This window comes from Onychomys torridus, chromosome 13 (genome assembly GCF_903995425.1).
Source record: "Onychomys torridus chromosome 13, mOncTor1.1, whole genome shotgun sequence".
NCBI lineage: Eukaryota > Metazoa > Chordata > Mammalia > Rodentia > Cricetidae > Onychomys > Onychomys torridus.
Genome location: NC_050455.1, coordinates 13,496,177 through 13,517,917, shown reverse-complemented (window position 1 = coordinate 13,517,917; position 21,741 = coordinate 13,496,177). Strand labels below are relative to the sequence as shown.

Below are 21,741 nucleotides of genomic sequence, written 5' to 3'. Positions count from 1 at the left end.
GGCAGCTGTATATATAATGCAAATTAACATGTTCATTATGTGTTGAGACAAATACTGTTCACCAGTCCATCAGTTCTAAAACTCTCTCCTGCACCAATCCTGCAAAAACAGTCTAAGGAATCAGAAACAGCAATAGGAATGAAGCCTGCAAACCATCATAGGAGGAGATTGTTCTAGAAACAAAGTCCAACAACAGAGCGGTGAGAGCCACAGTACACGTCTGCTGTGTGATTGAGAGATGCTATGGGGATTCCTTTAAAAAAATTATTTAAAAATTTTGACCATATCATGCAATGTTTTGTGGTCACGTTCACTCTCCACTGTCTATTGTTACCCTCCCAGACTCCTAATGACCCCCTATTTTCCATCTGGTTCCCCTCATTAGATGGTTAACTATCAATAAATGACTGCACTAAGAAATGCCCAGGGGAGCGGAGAAGGACACCCGGATGTACTTGTTAGGATATTTCCAGACACAACTAAATTCTAGACACGTTGAAACAATGAATGGATTAACCCTTTGATGGATTCATAGGATGTCATTGTTGGGAAGTGATAAAAGGGAGAAGTGGTGCCTAGTTGGAGGGAGTAGGCCACTAGGAGAAGGTCCACAGGAGCTTTCCCTTCCTGTATTCCTATTTGTCTACATGCTATATGCCATGAAGCAACTCTTGACCACATGCTCTTGTCACCTGTGCTATTTTGTCTCACAGTGGGATCAGAGACACTGTGCCAAGTGAGCATGGAATATATTCTCTGAAACTGCGAGCTAAAATAAATTACTGTTTCGGCTAGGCATTTGGTCACAGTGAAAATAAGGTGAAAACAGATGTCTTGCAATAATGAAAAGGAAAAGGAGATGTGTACTGAATGTGTAAGCCATATTCTGGGAACTGAACCCAAACTTCTCTTAATAATTATAACATCACAAACCCCACACGTCCTCAGGTCAGATACAATTGGAGTTTTTAAGATGTTTGTAAAGAATTCATTGGCTAAATATGTTTGTGTGACAGTTGTCTAAAAAAATTAGAACATACATACAATAAGAATATAGTCTACTTTTACTTTTATTCAAATTTCAAGTTAATATTTATTATTTAAGGGAAATAACTTTAATCAATCTCCTGTGTCACAATTAAAAGAGAATAAAGCTTTGCCAATGCTTTTATCTTAATACTAGAGCTGTGCAAATACTGGATATTGCTAAGACAGACTTTACATTTTCTGGAACTTGGAAGTGGGCTTTACCAGGATGGCCACTCTGATATATTGTCAGTGAGAGAACTGTTGGAAGACAATTTCTCCCATGCTGATTGTTAAATGATTTCCGTTTTATGATCACATAACTTTTATCATGATTTGCTTCTATCTGAAATGAATTGTTTCTCAGATCAGCTTCACACCCTTGAAGTAAGAATCACCTCCATCTTGTAGTAATGGGACACTTGGAGTAGAACCTTCTGGTGAGCCTCTGACTCCTATAATTACTAGATGGTAATAGTTATCATTGGTCCCGTCACACCAGTTTTCACTTTAGCCGAGACAAAGCAAGAGCGAGAATTCTGTGACGCAGTGGTGGGATGTATCCAGAACAACATCACAAAAGACTTGGTTAATTGAACTAGGTGAAAAGTTCCTCGTTTCCCTTTGGCTTGCAGGACCTAGCTCCCTGCTAAGACTGCTTGTTAGTAACCCAGGCTGTTCCCCTCTGTAAGGACAGGCTAGCAGTCAAGCCTAACCATGATGCACTAACCATGATGGGCTGCTCCGGAGCATGTTGACATATAACCCAATGAGAACATGTTCATCAGCTAGCCTGTCTGCCACATTCAGGCTGTACTGTATCCTAAAATGGGGTAGGAGGAAAGAAGAATTAAGAGAGGTGGACAGAAATAAGCAGACATAGGAGGAGTGAGGTTGTGGTAGGAAAAGCACTCAGAAAACCAAGCCAGTAAAGGGAGACTATATGTGATAATCTACGAAAAACACAAGCAAAACCCAGGCAAAGGAATCCACAACTTCTTACTACTAACTTTCAAAACATTAAGTAGCTTTTTAGAAAACAGATTTGCATTCTTTGACCACAAAGACCAAGGAACTTGTCTGCATGGAAAACACATCGAAACATGTCACAGCAAAGATTAAATATCTTTTGGGAAATTGGGTTAGTCATATAAAATTAAAATAAAGGAAAAAGGAAGTAGAAAAAGTAATAACACAAGTGTGTTCACTTGGAATAATGACTTGGTGCTGTTAGTGAGTTATAAGACAGCTGCTATTCTAGGTCAAATGGTCTTTTGCACGAAACCATTTACAGCAACGCCATCTTTAGTTGAGTTAATTGAGGATCCCAGCACACTCTGGCTTCAACTTACCCTTTGCCCTTCAGAAAGGTTGGAGCAGCCCTAGCCAGCATTTTGTTCTGTTCTACTTCACTGTCCTTGGGAGGAGAGCTAGTTAATAAGATGGGAAAGCCAAGAAGAGGGTAAACACAGCGACACATTGAGACTAGAAACCGGTCAGAAACTCCCTAGTCTAGATCTACACTCCGTGAAATGCTCAAGATGTCTCCAGACTTCCATAGAGTTTATCTAAGAGAAGAAACCTATTTGAGAGCCATAATAGCTACCATGACCTCAGATTTGACCTCTGTTATTCGCTTAACAAGGAACACTTATATTGCATGTGGCTAGACACTATTAGAACCCATCTAAACATTTATTCCGGGGTATGATGGAAACAGTCCAACACTTCATAAAGCCCTGCCAGCGTTTAGATGCCTCTTAAGAGGTTTTCTTCCAGACTGCAGAAATAGCTCAGCTGTTAAAAGCATGTCCAGCTTCTTTAGAGGATCCGGGTTTTGTTTCCAGCACTCACATCAGGTGGCTCACAGCTGTCTATGACTCTAGCTCTGGGGGGAGCTGACTCCTCTGGCTTCTCTGAGCACCAGTACACATGTGGAGATGTTCATACATGGCACACACTATTATTTATTTAAAAATAATATATATATATATAATTTAAAAATAAAATAAATCTTAGAAAAAGTGTTTTTTTTTTTGTTTTTCATAAATTATCCAGTTATCTTTAGAATCCAGATGTGAGCATTACAGAAAGATGATACCATACCAGAGATGTTTTTACTGTTCTCAACAATGAAAGTTACCTGGTCTTGTCTATGAAGCTACAAAGAAAAGTTTCAGATAAAAAGGAATACAATTTGGAGCAATTTTAATAATGCTGATGTTTCTTCTGTGATTATTAGTAGCTATCTAACACACAGATTAAAGTAATTTTTTACATTTTCCATTTATTAATAGGAAAATTTTTGTTTAGTAATTTAAACAGGAGGTCTTAAGGTTTCAATATGGTTTTTATTAAAGGCCAGCCTTTGCAAGGTAACCTATATGTCAGTGTACTTAAAACTTAGTCCTCATATTTGTGGAAAATACAAAATTAAACTCTGTGTTTACAAGATTCATTTTTATTTTATGGGTATAGTACTTTGCTTGCATGATGAATTCTATGTACCACATTTATGCATTTGCCTCAAGGCCGGAAGAGGGTGTGAGATCCCCAGGGACTGGAGTTATAGGTGGTTGTGAGCCACCATATGGGCACTTGGAAACAAAATTCAGCCCTGCAAGAATAGCAAATACTCTTAACTACAGCTCCATCTCCCTATTCACCTGATTGTTCTAGATACAAATATTTAACAATTGGGATCTAACCTATGATATGTAACAAATTTCCAGGAAGTTCTAAGTCACATCTATATCATGTACATATATCACATATATCTCATAGGCATATATCACATACAAGGCATTAAAAATAATTAAAACCATGGAAAATGTACAGTAAGGCTGTATCACATTGTACTACCCTCTTTCAGACTAAAATCCTAAAAACACAGAAATTTGTGGGGGTCATGTGAGAAGACCACCAGGCAGATGGAACTCATATATGGCTGGGTGGTTGGCAAAGCCATGCCTGAGTGAGCCTTGGAGAGGCAAAGCCCTGAAGACTACGTGTCCTGAGTGCCTCATGCCATTATTGAGCATAGCTCTGATTGTTGCCTTAATGGTCCCCACACCCCTCAAAATCTATGGGCTGTGTGAAAACTCTGAGGGGTGTCTAGTCCCTCACTGGGCAGTGCTATCAGTACTTACAATAACACTGATTGACTTTTTCAAAGCATTGCTGCTGGAGCAGATCAATGATTCAACCACCACTCTTAGGAAGAATTTAGACATGTAGATTGTTAGGAAGGTTAGGTTAAGATGTTTTTTGTTACTGGCTTTGAAGTAGAAAATCTTGAAGAACAATTTAAAGTTTAGAAAGGTACACTTTGAACAGCTGAGTGAGAGATTCATTTGAGGTCAGGGGATAAAACAATGGCAGCCTGGCTATTGCTCGCTGATGTACCTTTCTTGTTAGGATGGGTTGCTGATCAAAGATGATGATTAATTCCTTGTACCCATATCTGCCCTCAGCTTCTTGATATAACTGTTGATGAATGGGTATGCACTTGGGGGGTTTAAAGTAGAGCTGACTAATTGTTTTTCATTTGAGGGTTTAAAGTAGAGCTGACTAATTGTTTTTCATATATAAAAGGTTAGATTTGTGCTTCTTTTAAGATTCCTTAAAAGATTACCATTTAAGATAAATAATAAAATAATTGATTCTTCCTTTCTAACCAAAACCAAAATGCAGCCTGCCAATAAAAGGACTGAGTGAGGAAAATACATTGCTTGCTTACACTCTGTAATCTATAACAAGTTGCTTATGTATGAATGTACGTGGGTTTTTGGGATAATTTGTTTTTCACCTGTAACATATAAAATGTTTAATTATGTAAGGGATATGGACAACATTTGTTTATTACTTGCAAGCATTGTAATCTTTCTCTTGGAAAATAGATTGTAACAACATTGTAATTTTTATATTGCTTGAAAGATTTTGCTGTGGTATATAAACTGTAAAGGAAAAAAATAAAGAAGTTAGAGGAAAACAGTAGGGAATATGTAGAAGGAAGTCATCGGGAAAGAGAAAGAAGAGGAACAGCAGGATAAAAGAACAGGATGGAAAAAGAATAGAGTAGAACAAGCAACAGAAATAATAATAAAATAGAAGAGAGACATTTATCCGTCAGAAAAGAAGTCTGTGTGTTTTTTCTTGCCGACTCTGCATCTTGTTCCCAGTCTCTCTGACCTGTATGATGAATATCTCATTGGAATTATGTACATTACAATTAGGATAGAATTATATGGTTTATAATACTATGTACTAAAGATTTCTTAAATAGTCAAAGTCTCTGGTACATTTAAGCCAAATTTTATTCATTAAGAGCCTAGCAGATAACCATGTTTGTTGAAGTTATGATACTTTTAATCATCTTATCAGGAAAACATTCATTCCCTTAAGTGTTGCTGTGTTTAAAAAGTACAACCACACATACATAAAATTGGCTTTAAAAATAAATCAGAGAAAGGGGTAGAACATAATATTTTGATGTATGTGTACATTGTAGACTGATTCAATCAAGCTAATTAGTGTTGTGGAATATTATTTTCACCAGGTAAAGATGTGCTGCATTTGCTTAGGCTGCATAATATTGCTTTATCTATGTGAAGCTGTGTTAGATTTGTTCATACTGCCTTTGTTAAAGATGTAAAGATATGTTATATTTGTTTGTGCTGCATTTGTTTAATTATGTGAAGATATGCAGCATTTGTTTCACCTTGCCCCTGCCTAAGGCACCTGATTGGTCTAATAAAAAGCTGAGTGTCCAATAGCTAGGTAGAGTAGGGATAGGTAGGGCTGGCTAGCAGAGACAACAAGTAGGAGGAGAGAAGAGAACAAGGGAGAAAGGAAGGGTGATGCCCAGGGTCAGCCAGTCAGCCATAGGGCAAGCAGGGAAGTAGGACATACAGAATGAGAGGTAAAAAGCCCCGAGGCAAAATCTAGATGAAGAGAAACAGGTTAAATTAAGTTATAAGAGCTAGTAAGAAATGAGCCTAAGCTAAGACCGAGCATTCATAACTAATAATAGGTCTCCATGTCATGATTTGGGAGCTAGTTGGTGGCCCCAAAGGAAGCCTATTTCAAAATCTCATAGCCACATTTCATATATTTATTTTGTATACTTGTAATATTTAAAATATATTCTTCCAGCAACTTTGAAATATTGAATAAGTTATTATTAATGATTGTCACAATGCCTACAACAGATCACTATGACTTTAAAACTAATACAGTAGATTAATGTTCTAGAGGACCTGATTTCCCTATGGTCTTAATGATGTTTTTCAGGATATTGATTTTTATCCCCTGAGCTCTAAGGAACTTTCCACCATGCCAATAACCACTTTAACTCATTATAGTTGGTGTTTACTGTAGTGCTCCATTATTCCACCAAAACAGATTTCTAAATCTTGCCCCCTGAAGCAACTAACATACATTCTTTATCCAATAATCACAGTTTTCTTCCTTCTCAATGTTTCCCTAACCATTTTCTCTAGCTGAGAGCAGATACATCTGTTACAGATCTCAGATGTTCACAGACCATTCACTAGACTGTGAGAAATTTCAACCACTCCTCCTCCACAAACAATGACTTCACTGCCTCTAACATCTCCTTGCTCTTTGAATATCAGAAATTATAACAGTAACTCCTTAAACCAAGGACTGCTGTTAAATTATTCAGGCACATCTTCTGATATTGAATGCAAGATTTAAAACAAAGACCCAGTAGAGACAACTAATGGGTTTTGGAAGATCAAACACTTTGAAAATATTTCACATACAGTTAAAATTCTATTGTTAGTTTTGAAGGTTGATAACTGATGTCATGATTTTTACTTTAGTGGAAGAATTTTTGGGGTGTCTTAGGGTATATTTCTATACAATACTTGTTAGATTTTGCTGAAACCTGAGATTTGTGTTTTAAAACAACCCTGCTTATTTTGGAATACTCTTTTAAACATTGACTAAGGAAATTTGTTTCTCTTTTTGAACATAGTATCAAAGGATTGTATTTGATCTCATGAAATGTAGAATATTTAATATCACAATGGCTAAAAGAAAAACAATATTTTAACCATTGTAGATTTTAAAAAGCACAAATCTAGTTTCTATGAATTCTTAAATCACTGGTAGACTGTGAAGAATGCTTGTGAAGTCAGCTGCTTCTTCAAGAGATCCTCAACAGTAAAAACCTGCTTCTCACTAATTTATTGAATAGTGATGAGGTCCTCAAACTGACAAACTCAATAATAAGAGAACTCTCTGTACTTTAGTGAAGAGAAAATCTCTTGAAACATTCTATTTTACTTTCCTACATTTCAACAGCTCAGATTGGAATATAAAACTCTGGTATTTGCAAATTAAAATTATGCATTAAAATAGGTGAGTGTCTGTAGGTAAGAGCTTTTACTGCTCATGCAGCCGACCTGGATTAAGCTCCCAACACCCACCCAGTAGCACCACAATGGACTGTAATTACAGTTTCAGGGGATCTTATGCCCTCATTTTGCCTACATGGGCATCTGTAAGCATGTGGTGCATATAAATTCTCACAGGCACATACATATACGCACGCATAAAATAAACAAATCTTCAAAAAAGAAAATTAATTGTCCATCAGTTTAGGCTGGCATAAACACCAAGCCATCTTAAACGGGCATCATAGAAGAAATAAGAGTTCTGAGGTCAGCTTTGCTTGATGGAATTTGTCATGTCATTTCCTAATATCATTCCCAAGGCATATCAATTGTACATTTGTTAAGAGAGTCTATATAAAAGTCTCCTGTGTACAGAACATGTGCGAACACTAACTAAAACATGCCAGTAACAGAAGAAAGGTCAACAAAGTGAGATGAGCACAGTTTTAATTATGTGCTAGCACATTTATGGATATTAGAACTTTGTCAGAAGATTGTTAGTTCTACCTTTTTAATTATGTGCTAACATGTTTATATGGAAATCAGAACTTTGTTAAGACTGTTAATTTTATCTTCTAAATGAACGGAAGTAAAGATTACCTATGGAATGTGGTTATTTTATTTATAGAATTTCATGCAACATACACAGGAATTGTGAAGACACTGGGGAAAATCGTTAAGGCAGTGCCAGGTATTGATTGATGCATTTGCCTGGTTTTGTTAACGAAGGTGTTTGAGTGTGGTGATACATTGTGTACCCTAATAAAGCTTGTCTAAGGATCAGAGGACAGAGCCAACTACTAGATTAGACCTAGAGGTCAGGCAATGGTGGCACACACCTTTAATTTTATCACTTGGGAGGCAGAGATCCATCTGGATCTCTGTGAGTTCAAGGCCACACTGGAAACAGAACCAGGCAGTGGTGGCACACACCTTCAATCCCAGTACTGGGAAGCACACACACCTTTAATCACAGGAAGTGACATGGCTGGGTGGAGAAACGTATATAAGGCATGAGGAAACGAACTAAAGCAATTAAGCTGAGACCCTTTTGGGTGAAGCCTCAGAAGATTTCAGTTAGAGCATTTGTGGAGTTGGTGAGGTAATGGGTGGTGGCTGTGACTTGCTCTGCTTCTCTGATCTTTCAGCTTTTACCCCAATATCTGGTACTAGGGGTTTTGTTTTGTTTTGTTTTGTTTTGTTTTGTTTTTCAATTAAAAGACCATCTAAGATTTGAACAACATTTGAATTCCATTCTTAGACAACATCAGCCATGGGAGAACATTTCAGAAGCAAAAGTCGAATCCAGCATAATTTCATTAACCACTTTGGATGGCCAAATCACAAATGCCCATAACATAGTTTGATACTTTTAAGTCAGGCTAAAAGTTGTGCCATTAAATAGAGAATCTTTGGGTGAGCAGAAGTGTTTGAAAAGAATAAAAATAGACACGAGGAATTTTTTTTCTGGAAACGTAATCCAGGAAACCAAACGACTAACAAGTCAGGGAAGGACAATGTCACACTGAGGCTGTCCTGGTGGGAAGAATCAGGATTTGGGAGGTGGTTAGGGTGTAACACAGTGAGTGCCTCTGTGGGTACCCTCCTCATAGGTACTGTAGGGCTTCATGCTGTGTCAGTAATAAAAGATGGAAAATGATAAAAAAGTATGTTAGATTGTATTCAGAACACTGTATAATTTATATAAGCAACTTTCTAATATTTAAAGAAGGGTAAGATGTGGCTAGGTGCCATACATAATAGCCAACATGGTTATTTTTGTCAATATTACCCCTTTCAAAGTTATAGCTAGGAAAATGCTTGTGAAATCCTTAAACCATGTCCTTAATATTGATAGTAAAAGAAATTATCCATTCATACTTTTAAGGGGTATCATAGCTAGGGAAGAAGACGGCCATGATTAAAGCAGCTTATTCAACATGGGAAAGAGGTAGATAACCCTTGTTTACACACTAAACAATGGATCTGGGCAGATACTTAAGATTTTACAAAAAAAGGTATGATGCCAAAAAAGAAAGCTGACCTTTTGGAGCACTACACATGAATGAAATGAATTGGTCTATGAATTTGTTCTATGACCTACTCTGACCTAGTTGCTAAGTAATATTGAGTGTAGATTTGTTGATACAACACACAGATATTATGCCTGAAGACTTCCCAGAACTGCAGGTGAGACCCTTTAATAATTCCATCTTCCTTTGAGTGAATGGAAAAGTAAGTTGAGTATGTAGTAGGAAAAAGGGTATAAGAACAGGGGATATAAGAGATGATGGTGGGACCAGTGCTCCAATCTTCATGAGGTAGATCACTAAAAGGCCAAAGGCATTTAAAGACACATCCTAGCACCTTCTGAAGATCAAAGTGGCAGGCTTACAAAGGACTGGAGGGGGTGACGCCAGGTCTTTGTAGTGAGGATCTTGTTATAGTGATTTCAGCTTCCTCACAGTCTACAGCATCATTCTCCGATTACTGAGACTCCTAAGTCACAGTACCAAATGACAGCTTGTTTAAATAAAATGTCTGTGTGATGGGGGAAATGTCTTTCTGTATGCTGTGAATATGTGTTGCTCTGATTGGTTGATAAATAAAATGCTGATTGTCCAGTAGCCAGGCAGGAAGTATGGGTAGGATAAGCAGACAAGGAGAATTCTTGGGAGAGGAAGGCTGAGTCAGGAGATGCCATCCCACCATCCAGGGGGCAACATGTAATGGCTCACAGGTAAAACCACAGAACACGTGGCAACATATAGATGAACAGAAATGGGCTGAGTGTAAATGCAAGAGCCAGTCAGTGGAAAGCCTGAGCTAACGGCCAACAGTTTTAATTACTATGAGCTCCCGTGTGTTCACTCGGGTGATGAGAGCAGAAGAGATCTGTCCCGACTGCCTGCTGGCTGGGACACAGGAAGTCTTCCTACTACAGCTGTGTCAGTTTTCCTAAAACTGTGGCACTCTAAAGGGGCGATCAGGATGTGATGGAAGTGGGGACCGAGTCATGTTTCATTAGTTTGCCTCTAGTTATAGAGGGAAGAGGACCTTTAACTTCTGCCTTTGACGTGCTATAGTTGCATCCACCTTAGTGTGTGTTGTGGTAAAGAAAGTGGAAGTCAGTCAACACCAGCATCATCAAGTGGGAGAAATGAAGCCCCAGCAACAAGAAACTGGCTCCAAAATCACTTCTTCAGTGGGGTTCAGATTATTTTCCTTTGACGTGAAGATGGCCCTGGCTCAGTGGAACAGAAGCATTTTAGCTTGTTAAACCCTTGGCTCCTTAGCTGCACTAAGGTCTAGGCAGAGCCCTTGTTCTTGCCTTATTCACTTAGTGATGGACCATTCCTCAAGGATCCCTAATTCAAGAGTCTTAGCAATCACCATCTAGGGTCTTGTAAATTATACGTGGCCCAGCTTGGTACTTTTTGTATGCCTGCACAAAAGTATGAAAGTTATAAAATAACCAGGAAGAAGTGGAAGAGCTGAGAAATCAGTCCAGCCTCCCCTTGAAGACCCACCACTAAAAGACTCAGAATTTTCATACTTGGGTAGAAACATCAACTTTCTAACAACTGCTTAATGGCCACTATTGTTAAAGACTCAGAATGAGGCTATTGAGCATGCCCCAAGGTTGAGCTGATTTGCACACAGCTTTCTGAGTGAATTCTTAGCTGTGGGGCTGGATGTACTTAACTCAAGTGATCTGAGGGGTGCAGACAATGAAACCTCCCATGGACAGAGTGAGGCCCACTCAGAGAGGATGGATGTTCAGTGTACACAGCTTTATTGAGCAGCACCCTAAGAGCAAAAACTGAAGTCCAATCTCTGCAGTGATGAGAACCACACATTTTATACAAATCTGTGGTTCATGGGGAACAAGGCAAAAGGACTGAAAATGGGAAGAAAGGGAAGCAATCAAATTCTAGGTTAATAGAGGAAGCAGAAAATCTCAAAGTATTTTAGGAATATTTTAGGGTACAGGAAGTCATGTTATCCATCTAGACGCATCCACCATGAGCGCCGTCCAAGCTGAAATGATATAAAATGACCTTCAGTAAGGATGGGGTCTGCCTCGGTGTGCTGTTTGCAGAATGCAGAGCTTTCTAAAACACACAGTATCTTTCTAAGCCTCACAACGAGTCTTCACTAGACAGATGCAGAGCTCTGTGTCTCCTACTGACATGATTTTTCCTTTAGGAAGGATGGCTTTATGTGTTGATGGCTATGAAAAAGGTGGTCACAAGAAGTTACTGAATGCCTAAAGCTCATTATTTTGCTGTGCATGTTCTGTGGTATGATTGTCTCACTGTTTGTACTTAGATTTAATTTATGTATCGCAAACACTATGGAAACACATTCTCTTTGTTCTGCTTATTATAATTAAGAGGAACTTTTTCCTCTCAGGTTCCAGCTGATGGGCATATATAGGGATACATGAAAAAAAAAATAGAGTTAGGATTGATAAGTTTTTTCACTTAAGCCTTCTCTAGAACATGCCAGAACATTGTGGAGTGAAGTTGGCACCTACTCATCCTCTCAGGGAAAAGGAGGAGGGTTGTTCTGCAAGGCAGTTGGGTCTTTGCTCAATCACTTCATCATTTTCCTTACCTTTCTTCTTGCTTTCCAGTGACACTCTCCATGTGTGCACCAAATAACTCACTGGTGTTGATCTGTGATAGTTCATCAAATGAACCAGAGCACCTCTTGAGCCCTGTGTGTTCCTAACACTAATGCTCAGAGGAGTACATGGGTCTGCTGTTCCTTGAACACATAGAGTGGATTTTGTGCGAAATGAAGAGGCACATAACCACATCTTTGAAAAGTTCTTGATACTATCCATGTGATTATTGGCATGGAAACTGTATTCTAGGTTTGGTCTTCAGCCCTGGCCTCAGGGACTCTGGAGGTCCTCCAGAGAGTATTCATTTACCCTGGGAGTCTTAAATAATGAGTCATTTTAGGCTCCTTATAATAATATACCCCTGCTTATGTATAAGTAGTAACATTGAAGCAAATCCTAATTACTACTGTGGGGAAGGCTATAATACAGAAGTTACATAAACCTCAAGAGCCAACCCAGCCCTCTATGTATATGCATGTGAGGAAAACTGATAACAAGTGATGGGCATTTACAAACGTGTTTCCAATATAATAATAATAATAATAATAATAATAATAATAATAATAGTAATAATAATCTGCATTTGTTGTACAGTAGAGTAGTTTTCTCACCACAGTATCAAGCTTATTTAGAAAGGGATAGTTATTTAGTGCCAGGATTGGGACCTTACCTCCTAGTGATGAAAGGACTTCCTGAGGAGGGAACAGAGTGGGAGAAGAGAGTATCGTTCATGCTGGTTACAGGTCTTGGAGGCCTGAAACAAAGCACAATGTGTGTGAAATCGTTAGGGCAAAGTTACAAACTCAAGCTTCCTGCCATCCATGGAGGGAAAGGATGAGAATCAGAATTGTTTCCAGTCCAAAGTCCATGGGAAAGCTTATATATGCCAACCGAGTTACTCTAATGGTATAAAATAACAATTCCTTGAGCACACAGAGACTTAAACACTGGGGAGCTTGTTGGTGACAGGGAATATTTTTCCATGGGCTTTGAGCCTCGATGCCTCATTGAGTCATGTTTCTGAGAAGATCAAGGACTCTGGAAGTTCTGTGTGCTCCTCATGATGGTGGTCCTCTTTAATATGCTGGACTGAAAGGACACAAACCAAAATAAAATCCCATCTTGTTTTATTTGTTCTGTGTCTGAGTGCAGATGCAATGTAGGCACCAAGACTCCTGTACTGCTGTTTGGTAGACCCATATGAAGGGCTATGTGGTGTCGACCATGCTATAAGCTTCACTGCATTCATAACAGTGGTGAGGGAAAATTGTAACCACGTTCCTCAGAACTGCCCATGGCTTTGTACACCACATGCATTGGGGCTGCCTTCCTGTTTTCTCTCCATTCCATCTTGTCACTGTCTTTATAATGTATGTCTCACATCATCTAAAATCAGAGTCAAGATCCCTATCTCATAGACATTTTTTTTTGTTTTACTTTAGGTTAAACGTAAGATATTGAACACTATTTTAGAGCTCAGAAGATGAAGGATATACTGGGGTATCATTCATAGTGAGAGAAAACTTACTTATTTACCTATTGAGATGGGGTCTCATGCACCCTAGCCTCAAACTCACTGCTGAGAATGACCTTGAACTTCTGATTCTCTTGCCTTGACCTCCTGAATGCAGGGATCACATGCATGAGCCACACTAGGTGCTAGGTTTATGTGGGGCTGAGAATCCAACTCAGGGCTTTGTGTGTGCTAGGCAAGCACTCTACCGACTGAGTTATAGTTCGAGCCCAAAGAAGAAATTTTAGTTTTACTATAATTCTACATTTGAAATTGATGAGATAGAATATCTTGGAGAGGAGATGTTAGTTTCAGTAGTGTATGAGAGCTGATTAACAGTTAACTAATTAACATTAATCCAAGTTAGTTTGGGACTTTTGCCTTTAAAACAGCAAAAGCAGACTTGTTTATCCTGTTTGATGTGATGCACTACAGGTTTTAAAATATCAGCACTGCCTGTGAACATTCCCTGAAACTTCTTTCTGGCATCTGGAGCTGCACTACATTCCAAGATTCTGTGTGGCTCATTACTTCTTGGAGGAGGTCAGAATAACAGATTCACTACATCATTCACTCTGGATTTATCAAGCAAGGTTCAGAAAACAATCTGAGAGTGTTGGATTTTTTTTTTTAACCTAGGATGCATCTTTGTGATGGGGTGGGCAACAAAGACTAATTGTGCTTTAATGTGAATAACTTAATTTTATAAGGGGGATGATCACTACACCCAAATGTCCTCTGTGAATTAGGAAGGTATGCACATTAGCATTTAAAACAGCAATCGGGATGAAATATGTTCATTATAACTTTGTGAAAAGTTGAAATTGACCCCACGTTTCTTGTTTTCTTTTTACAAAAGGAAAAAAAGACCTTCCAATTTTGCTTTATATCTAGGAGATGGAAAACAAATGAATGGAGAATGCTTTTTAATTAACCTTGCCAGTTTTCTTATTGAACCTGGTCACTAAAAAATTAAAACTGGAGTTTCTTAACAAATTGCTTCATGTTTAAGGGTCACCAATCAGTAAATCAAACTGGGAGCAGAAAATGGCAGTTTTGAACGTGAATAAAGTTCCTAGCTTCCTCCATCATCAAACGGCAAGTTCTTGTCCTCAGCATAAGCACCACCTGGGCATGTTAATGTGTTTATTCTTAATAAAATGAAACAGCCTTACCTGAACAATGAGCCTCAGAGGCAACACACAAAGATTTTTTCTGCATAAATCTTAGCAAAGAACTTATTAAAAAAAAACAAAACAACTAACATTGGTAACCTCCTCATAAGTGCAAAGGTTTAGCTCTAAGCTGGACTAGTTTTAAACTAGCCTTGTACAGCCCACTTGTTTTCCATCTCTAACTACTTATCATTAGGATTATAAATTTGTGTCAGTATGTGTGTGAGGTATTAATCACTTACCAAGTATCACTTTTTGGCAGCAAGAAAGTGGAACAGAATAGAAAATGTTAATCATGGCAACATTTACAAGCAATGCAATAGTTAAGCACACATGCCGAAATACCCAAATGCCACCACCTGCTCATTTCTATTTGAAGGCAATAACATTTTCTTTGTCATGTGACTCATTTCTATATGCAAAGTTAGTAGTACCCTAACCTGATGTGTTGTTGTTATTGTTGCTATTATTGTTGTTTTTTGAGATGGAGTCTCCCTATGTATCCCTGGCTGGCCTGGAACTTGCTACATAGTCCAGGCTGGCCTCAAGTTCACAGAGATCTATGTGCCTCTGCCTCCTGAGTGCTGAGACTGAAGGTCTGCACCACTACACTGGACTGTTGAAAAGTCCTAGTGATTCAGTCTCTCTTTACCTAAGGCTTCTTGGAAAATGTTTATTTAGTTACACAGTCTTCTCACCATCATATTTTTGCCATTTTCCATAGTTAAAAGCTGGAAAAATTTAAAGAGTCTTAATGAGAGTATTTTCTAATTAATTTATTATGAATAATTAAGCACCAGCCATGCGCTTTTGTTTCAGTTTATATTTATGGAACTTAGAATGACTTTTCTCTGCTCGTGACTGGATACACATTTTAGCCATTAACATCAGGTTTTAGCACAAACACAGCAAGATGCACCTTGAAGAGGACAGTATTACATTTCAAATGCATGGGCTTCCTAACGCAGATGTGTTCCATATTACATGAGGATGTGTAATTATCTTCTCATAAATATTCATTTTATGTGATTTTTCCCTAAATTGATAGCAATTTAAAAATTAATATACTTTTCATACTAACAAGCAACAAACGCTTTATTTTGAGTTTGTGCTGTAATTCTCTGTGCCCCGATCTAGGACGTTCAGTGCATGACACAGTATGTCCATTAATACTCCCGATCCCCACCTACTGCCTCCGCTCTGCATCTGCCCGTGGGTTTATTGTGTGCACAGGTGGGACACTGGGGTATTTATATGTATCCAGATGTATATGAACGTATGTCAAAACAATGAAAAGATGTGGTTGGGATCACAATTAATGAAATAATTTGTAAATCATTTCAGGATAGTCTTTGTTAGAAAAAAAATTTAAAAATTCATACTACTTCTGTTCTTGTGCTATGGCATCTCTGTGAGATCTTTCTGTTTTTTTAGAAAGAGATGTTATTAATAATTTTTATTTTATGTGTATGAGTGTTTGTCTAGATGTATATAAGTGTCCCATGTGGTGCCTGGTGACTGGTGAGGCCAGAAGTAGGAACTGGGTCCCTTGAAATGGGAATTGGTTACAGACAGTTGTGAGCTGCTGGGTGGGTGCTGGGAGCCGAACCTGGTCCTCTGCAAGAGCAGCCAGTGCTAGTGACTGCTGAGTTCCCTCTGCAGCCCTAGGGCTTTCTGTTTTAAGCATATTTGGGGATAACACATTAAAAGCACTGAGTGTGCAGGGAGGTATTAGTGTTTGGTATTTATTAAAGTGTTCTTTCTCTTATTTTCATTGTCTACTGCTTGATATAGTAATTGTGATGAGAGGGCTTGCTACTAAATGTCATATATTTTATAAAGCACGTTAAAATAATATATATTCACAGACATGTATGCATACATATCCAGATATACACATGTGCATACACACATACACATGTATACATACATACCCATATTTGCATATACATAGAAACACACATATACACACACATGCACACATATACATAGAAACACATACAAATACATATACACACATACATGAAAACACACACGTACAATATGCACACATATGCACACATACATATGCACACATACATACATACATACATACACACACACACCGCAATTAATCCCAAGTGCTGACCGCACAGGGCCCTGTGCTGGGTAAGCACAGTGTGACTCACTTCTCTGTGGCAGCCCCCTCACTCTGCTATACTGCCCTGCTCTCAGCATCTGGCCCTGGCCACTCTCTCTCTGCCTCATGCCTGGCAGCTTGGAAGTGGGAGCCGTGGGTGGAAAGCAAGTCTCCACAGAGCTCACACAGCACAGGGCCCTGTGCTCCTTCATCATTGTTACACCTGATTCTCCTTCACAAGCACCTCGGATGTCTTGTCTCCTTGGTGATGCCAAGGGCAAAAGCAGGCTTTTTAATGACACAGCTCCTGGGCACGTAAGTCATCACTACCAGCAGTTGTCCCTTGGGAGACTCCCCTTGTTTATGTACTCCTGGTTTATTTATTGGAGCATAATTTTTAAAAAAGGTAAAAAAGTAAGTTAGCCACAGTCTACAGAGTGGGTTTCATATCGGTTTTATGGGGTTTGGCCTATGTCAGACCTATATTGCTTTTATACTTAAAAAAATTAAAGCTTACAAGTGTGTGTGTGTGTGTGTGTGTGTGTGTGTGTGTGTGTGTGTGTGTGTGATGGAAACAGAATGGAAATTATTTGTGTGAACAGGACCAGCAAGAAATGGAAAGAGGTTTAGGGACTGGTCATGGGGATGAATGGGAACAAAGTATAATTATATATATATGAAAAGTTTACACTGAAACTCATTTCTTTGTATGCTAACCAAAAAAAAAAAAAAAGGAATAAAAGAATAAAACTTGGTACTGATAAATGATGTGCAGTTGTCTTGGTATGAATGTTCCAGACATGAGAGAGTGAAGGAAAACACATCCCAGTTTGGGGTCAGAGATACTCACACGATATGAGCCAAGTTGAGTGGTTTTTCAGGCTGATCTGGGAACATGGGGTGCAAAGGTTCACGGCTTGAAGCACAGCTCAGGGACTTGCTTAGTGCATTCGTTAGCTTCTTAGCAGGTGATTTCTAGAAAGAGAATAATGGTTACCTTTACCTTACACTTTAACAGATGAATTTAAAATTCTTACTAATCATTGCAATACTCATTCGCTCATTTCTTGATCGATTCATGTATTGAAGAACTCAGTTTTGAGCACCTGCCCTCTAAGTCAGGAAGTTTGTTAGAGCAAGTGACTGCATGCTGGAACCATCAGGCTATCCACCCCTTGCTGCAAAGTCCCTGCGAAGTGCTATGCTTAAGGGAAGAAGTCCTTGCGTGGGAAAACAAGCATTGGTGTTTAGGAGATGATTAGAACCCGCTGAGAAAATGGCAGGGGAAGGGAGGTAATCCCAGATGGGAGGATAACAACTGTAAAGGATGGGCAGAGGGAAGACTAGAGAGGGCAGTGGGAGGACTCTAGAGAGGACAGTGGGAGGACTAGAGAGGGCAGTGGGAGGACTAGAGAGGGCAGTGGGAAGACTAGACAGGGCAGTGGGAGGACTAGAGAGGGCAGTGGGAGGACTAGAGAGGACAGTGGGAGGACTAGAGAGAGCAGTGGGAGGACTCTAGAGAGGACAGTGGGAGGACTCTGGAAAGGGCAGTGGGAGGACTCTAGAGAGGGCAGTGGGAAGACTAGAGAGGGCAGTGGGAGGATTAGAGAGGGCAGTGGGAGGACTAGAGAGGACAGTGGGAGGACTCTGGAAAGGGCAGTGGGAAGACTAGAGAGGGCAGTGGGAGGACTAGAGAGGGCAGTGGGAGGACTAGAGAGGACAGTGGGAGGACTCTAGAGAGGGCAGTGGGAGGACTAGACAGGGCAGTGGGAGGACTAGAGAGGGCAGTGGGAGGACTAGAGAGGGCAGTGGGAGGATTCTAGAGAGGGCAGTGGGAGGACTCTATAGAGGACAGTGGGAGGACTCTAGAAAGGGCAGTGGGAGAACTCTATAGAGGACAGTGGGAGGCACCCACATTCCCAATGGGTAGAGAAATATTTGTTCACATCTCCTCAGGAAGAAACACAATATGTGTGTATATAAAAATATTTAGCAAGTTACCCTTTACGTAAAGCCCACATGATACATTTAAATATATAATAATGCAGACAACGTTGCATTCTTGTGACTGAACTATTTTAGGCAGTTCAATTGGCTTGGCTGATGGTACAGCCAACAGCAACCAATCCAGGCACAAAGCAGTAGATGTCGGAGACAGGGCTAGGACTGAACTTTGACTTTAATTGAGGTAGATCAGAAAACAGTGAGCCACATACACAGCAAGCACATGGGGATTACTCCACAGAGCAGCGCCACACCCTCCTCCACATGGCACTCACACCAGGAAAAGCTGATCTAAAACTGCAAATATCCCTCTCCATTTCCGGGAAAAGAAATCTGAAACTGCACCAATTTTGTTGAGCACACATTCTTGTATTCCTGTTGAGTCATGCGCTTGAAAGAAATTGGGATCTTAGGAAAAAAACATGAAGTATTTTTTTTTTATCAGTTTGTATAGAAATAAAACAAAATGAAACTTAGTAAAACACACACTTTACAGTAAAATAAGAGTGACCCAGAGTTTCCTGCCATTCTGTTGAGTAGATCAGTATTGACCTGTCCATATCCTGAGAAGAATGGGAGTTCGGTTCTTCCAGTATTTTAGACTCAGAAAACCACGCTTCGTTCAAGTAAAATCAGTAAGTGATCCCAGTAGAGTGAGGAGTGGCAGGGAAGAGGGAAGGAATGTTGGGATAGAAGTTAAGTTTGCCTTTAATTCCATCATCATCTGTTCAGGATTTTTTTTTTTTTTCCAACTTGACACAAGTCAGGGTCATCAGGGAAGAGGGAACCACAACCAAGAAAATGCCTCCATCACATCATCCTATCATTAAGTGTGTGAGGCATTTTCTTGACTAACGATTTATGTGGCAGGGTCCAGCCCTCTGTGGAGAGCGCTGTCCTGGGGAGGTGGTCCCGGGATGCTATAAGAAAACAGGATGAGCAAGCCATGAGAACCAGACAACAAACAAGGTTCCTCCGTGGCCTCTGCTTCAGTTCCTGCCTCTAGGTTCCTACTGAAGTTCTTGCCCTGACTTCCCTCAGTGACGAATTGTGACCTGGGTGTTTCTTCCACGAGCAGTTTTTTGTTTGGTCTTCATCACAGTAGCAGAGAAACTCAACCAGGGCACTGCAATGCTCACACCTGACTTTAAACACTGCCTGGACCTCACTTACCCACGACGTGTACTCTTTCATCTGGTGCTGGTTGCTATGGGAACCTCCTGCGTGGCCCCTCCAGAAGCAGTCCTGGCAAAGCTGGTAATTGTGACACTGCTGGCATCGGTAGCGAAATCCCATCATGCTCTCACTGTGACAGTAGGAGCACTCGACCGGATGGAAGACTAGGAAGGGAGTAAATGAGGGAAAACACCAGGAAAAGTGTGAACTAAACTAAAGGAAAACACAACTTACAAGGAATTCCACTTTTCAGCTGTGTCCTGTGGTGAGTTCAGGCCATGATCAATTTTGACTGCCAGAAGTGCTAAGTTTATTCCTGAACCTGCACTTTTTAAGCATGTGTCTGTGTGTGTGAGGGAGGTTGGGGGAGGAATAGACATGAAATGGGATGAAGATTAAGTGTCCTCTGGCAACACAAATCTCTGTAATGCCTTTTGCTCTTTCGACCCCCCTTCCTTCCTTCCTTCCTTCCTTCCTTCCTTCCTTCCTTCCTTCCTTCCTTTCTTTTGGTTTTTCAAGACAGGGTTTCTCTGTGTAGCTTTGTGCCTTTCCTGGATCTCGCTCTGTAGCCCAGGCTGGCCTCAAACTCACAGAGATCCACCTGCCTCTGCCTCCCGAGTGCTGGGATTAAAGGTGTGCGCCACCACCACCCAGCTTCAACCCTTATTTCTTATGTCATAAGAATGTAAATTATCCAAACTGACTAGTCTTTCCCCATATCTTCTCCCAGAGGACAGCAGAGGCCATGAAGACACAGAAACACAACAGTGAGTACCACTGAGTACTCAGTAGGCAAGGGGCAAATGTTAATGAAATAGAAAATGGGAGCAAGAAAAAGAAATGAAATATGGGAATAGAAAAACTAGATGAGAGAATTGAGTTCCTAAAAACAAACAAACAAACAAACAAAAAACAACGGAGTGGCTAGTGGGCTTATTTAATAGTGACATTGCCTTTATCTAACACACAAATGCTTTTCTGGAGCAGAAGGCCACATCCCCAAAAGATGAACAAATTATTTGAACACAGCTCCAACTTAGACTGTTTGAGAGAGACCTCACTTGTTTGGCCAGCAAAACAGGATAAACTTATAACCCCTGAGAGACAACAGAGTCAGAAGCTAAATATTCCACATGAGAATTTAAAATGAAGCCAACTTTATCCCTAATGTTTAATTAAAGCAACACAGACACAGGGTAGATTATTTTCTAATCAAATTGGAGAAATTTTGCAGTTTGACAATAAAGCTACAAACATTAGATAGGACTTTAGTCTGATCCACGTATAAATTTCTTTAAACCTGTCCTAGGTTGTATTTTATATTTAAATTTGGGTATGTCAATGGCAAACATCTCTAACATTAGAAACCTTTGCTACTTTTGAAAAGAAACACACAGTGAGGTTTACATTACTCTTATCTTAATGGACTTGCATAACCTTTAACACGGGCCTTAAAGTGAACAAGTTGCTCATTTATTGCTTTCATTTATTTTCTCGCCATTTCTTTCACCTATTCCTGGTTGATAGCTTTGGAAAAAAAATGGTCAGTGTCACAGACACCAACACGGGAAATTCATCTCTGAAACAAATCCTAGAAAATGGCCTTAGTTGGGATCTCTCTATTGAACACACAGGCAGCATGTTAACTGGGGTTACAGTGCAATTGAAGTTGT

At 39.7% G+C, this 21,741-nt stretch overlaps 1 protein-coding gene across 24 annotated transcripts in view; it reads right to left on the bottom strand.

Annotated features, from left to right (window-relative positions):
• Positions 1-21,741, bottom strand: part of Dtna (dystrobrevin alpha) — a 363,615-nt gene that overhangs the window by 52,301 nt on the left and 289,573 nt on the right. For 8 of the 24 annotated variants that reach the window (XM_036204653.1, XM_036204648.1, XM_036204655.1 and 5 more), the window contains 6 exons: positions 20,066-20,232; positions 17,739-17,863; positions 15,012-15,020; positions 12,752-12,835; positions 2,379-2,456; positions 1,757-1,849 (listed from right to left, as the gene is read on the bottom strand). In XM_036204653.1, coding sequence (XP_036060546.1) covers positions 1,757-1,849; positions 2,379-2,456; positions 12,752-12,835; positions 15,012-15,020; positions 17,739-17,863; positions 20,066-20,232 — 556 coding nt within the window. Of the gene's footprint in view, positions 1-1,756; positions 1,850-2,378; positions 2,457-11,221; positions 11,490-12,751; positions 12,836-15,011; positions 15,021-17,738; positions 17,864-20,065; positions 20,233-21,741 lie in introns of those variants that run through there. The other 16 variants (XM_036204656.1, XM_036204657.1, XM_036204665.1 and 13 more) reach the window with 7 other exon arrangements.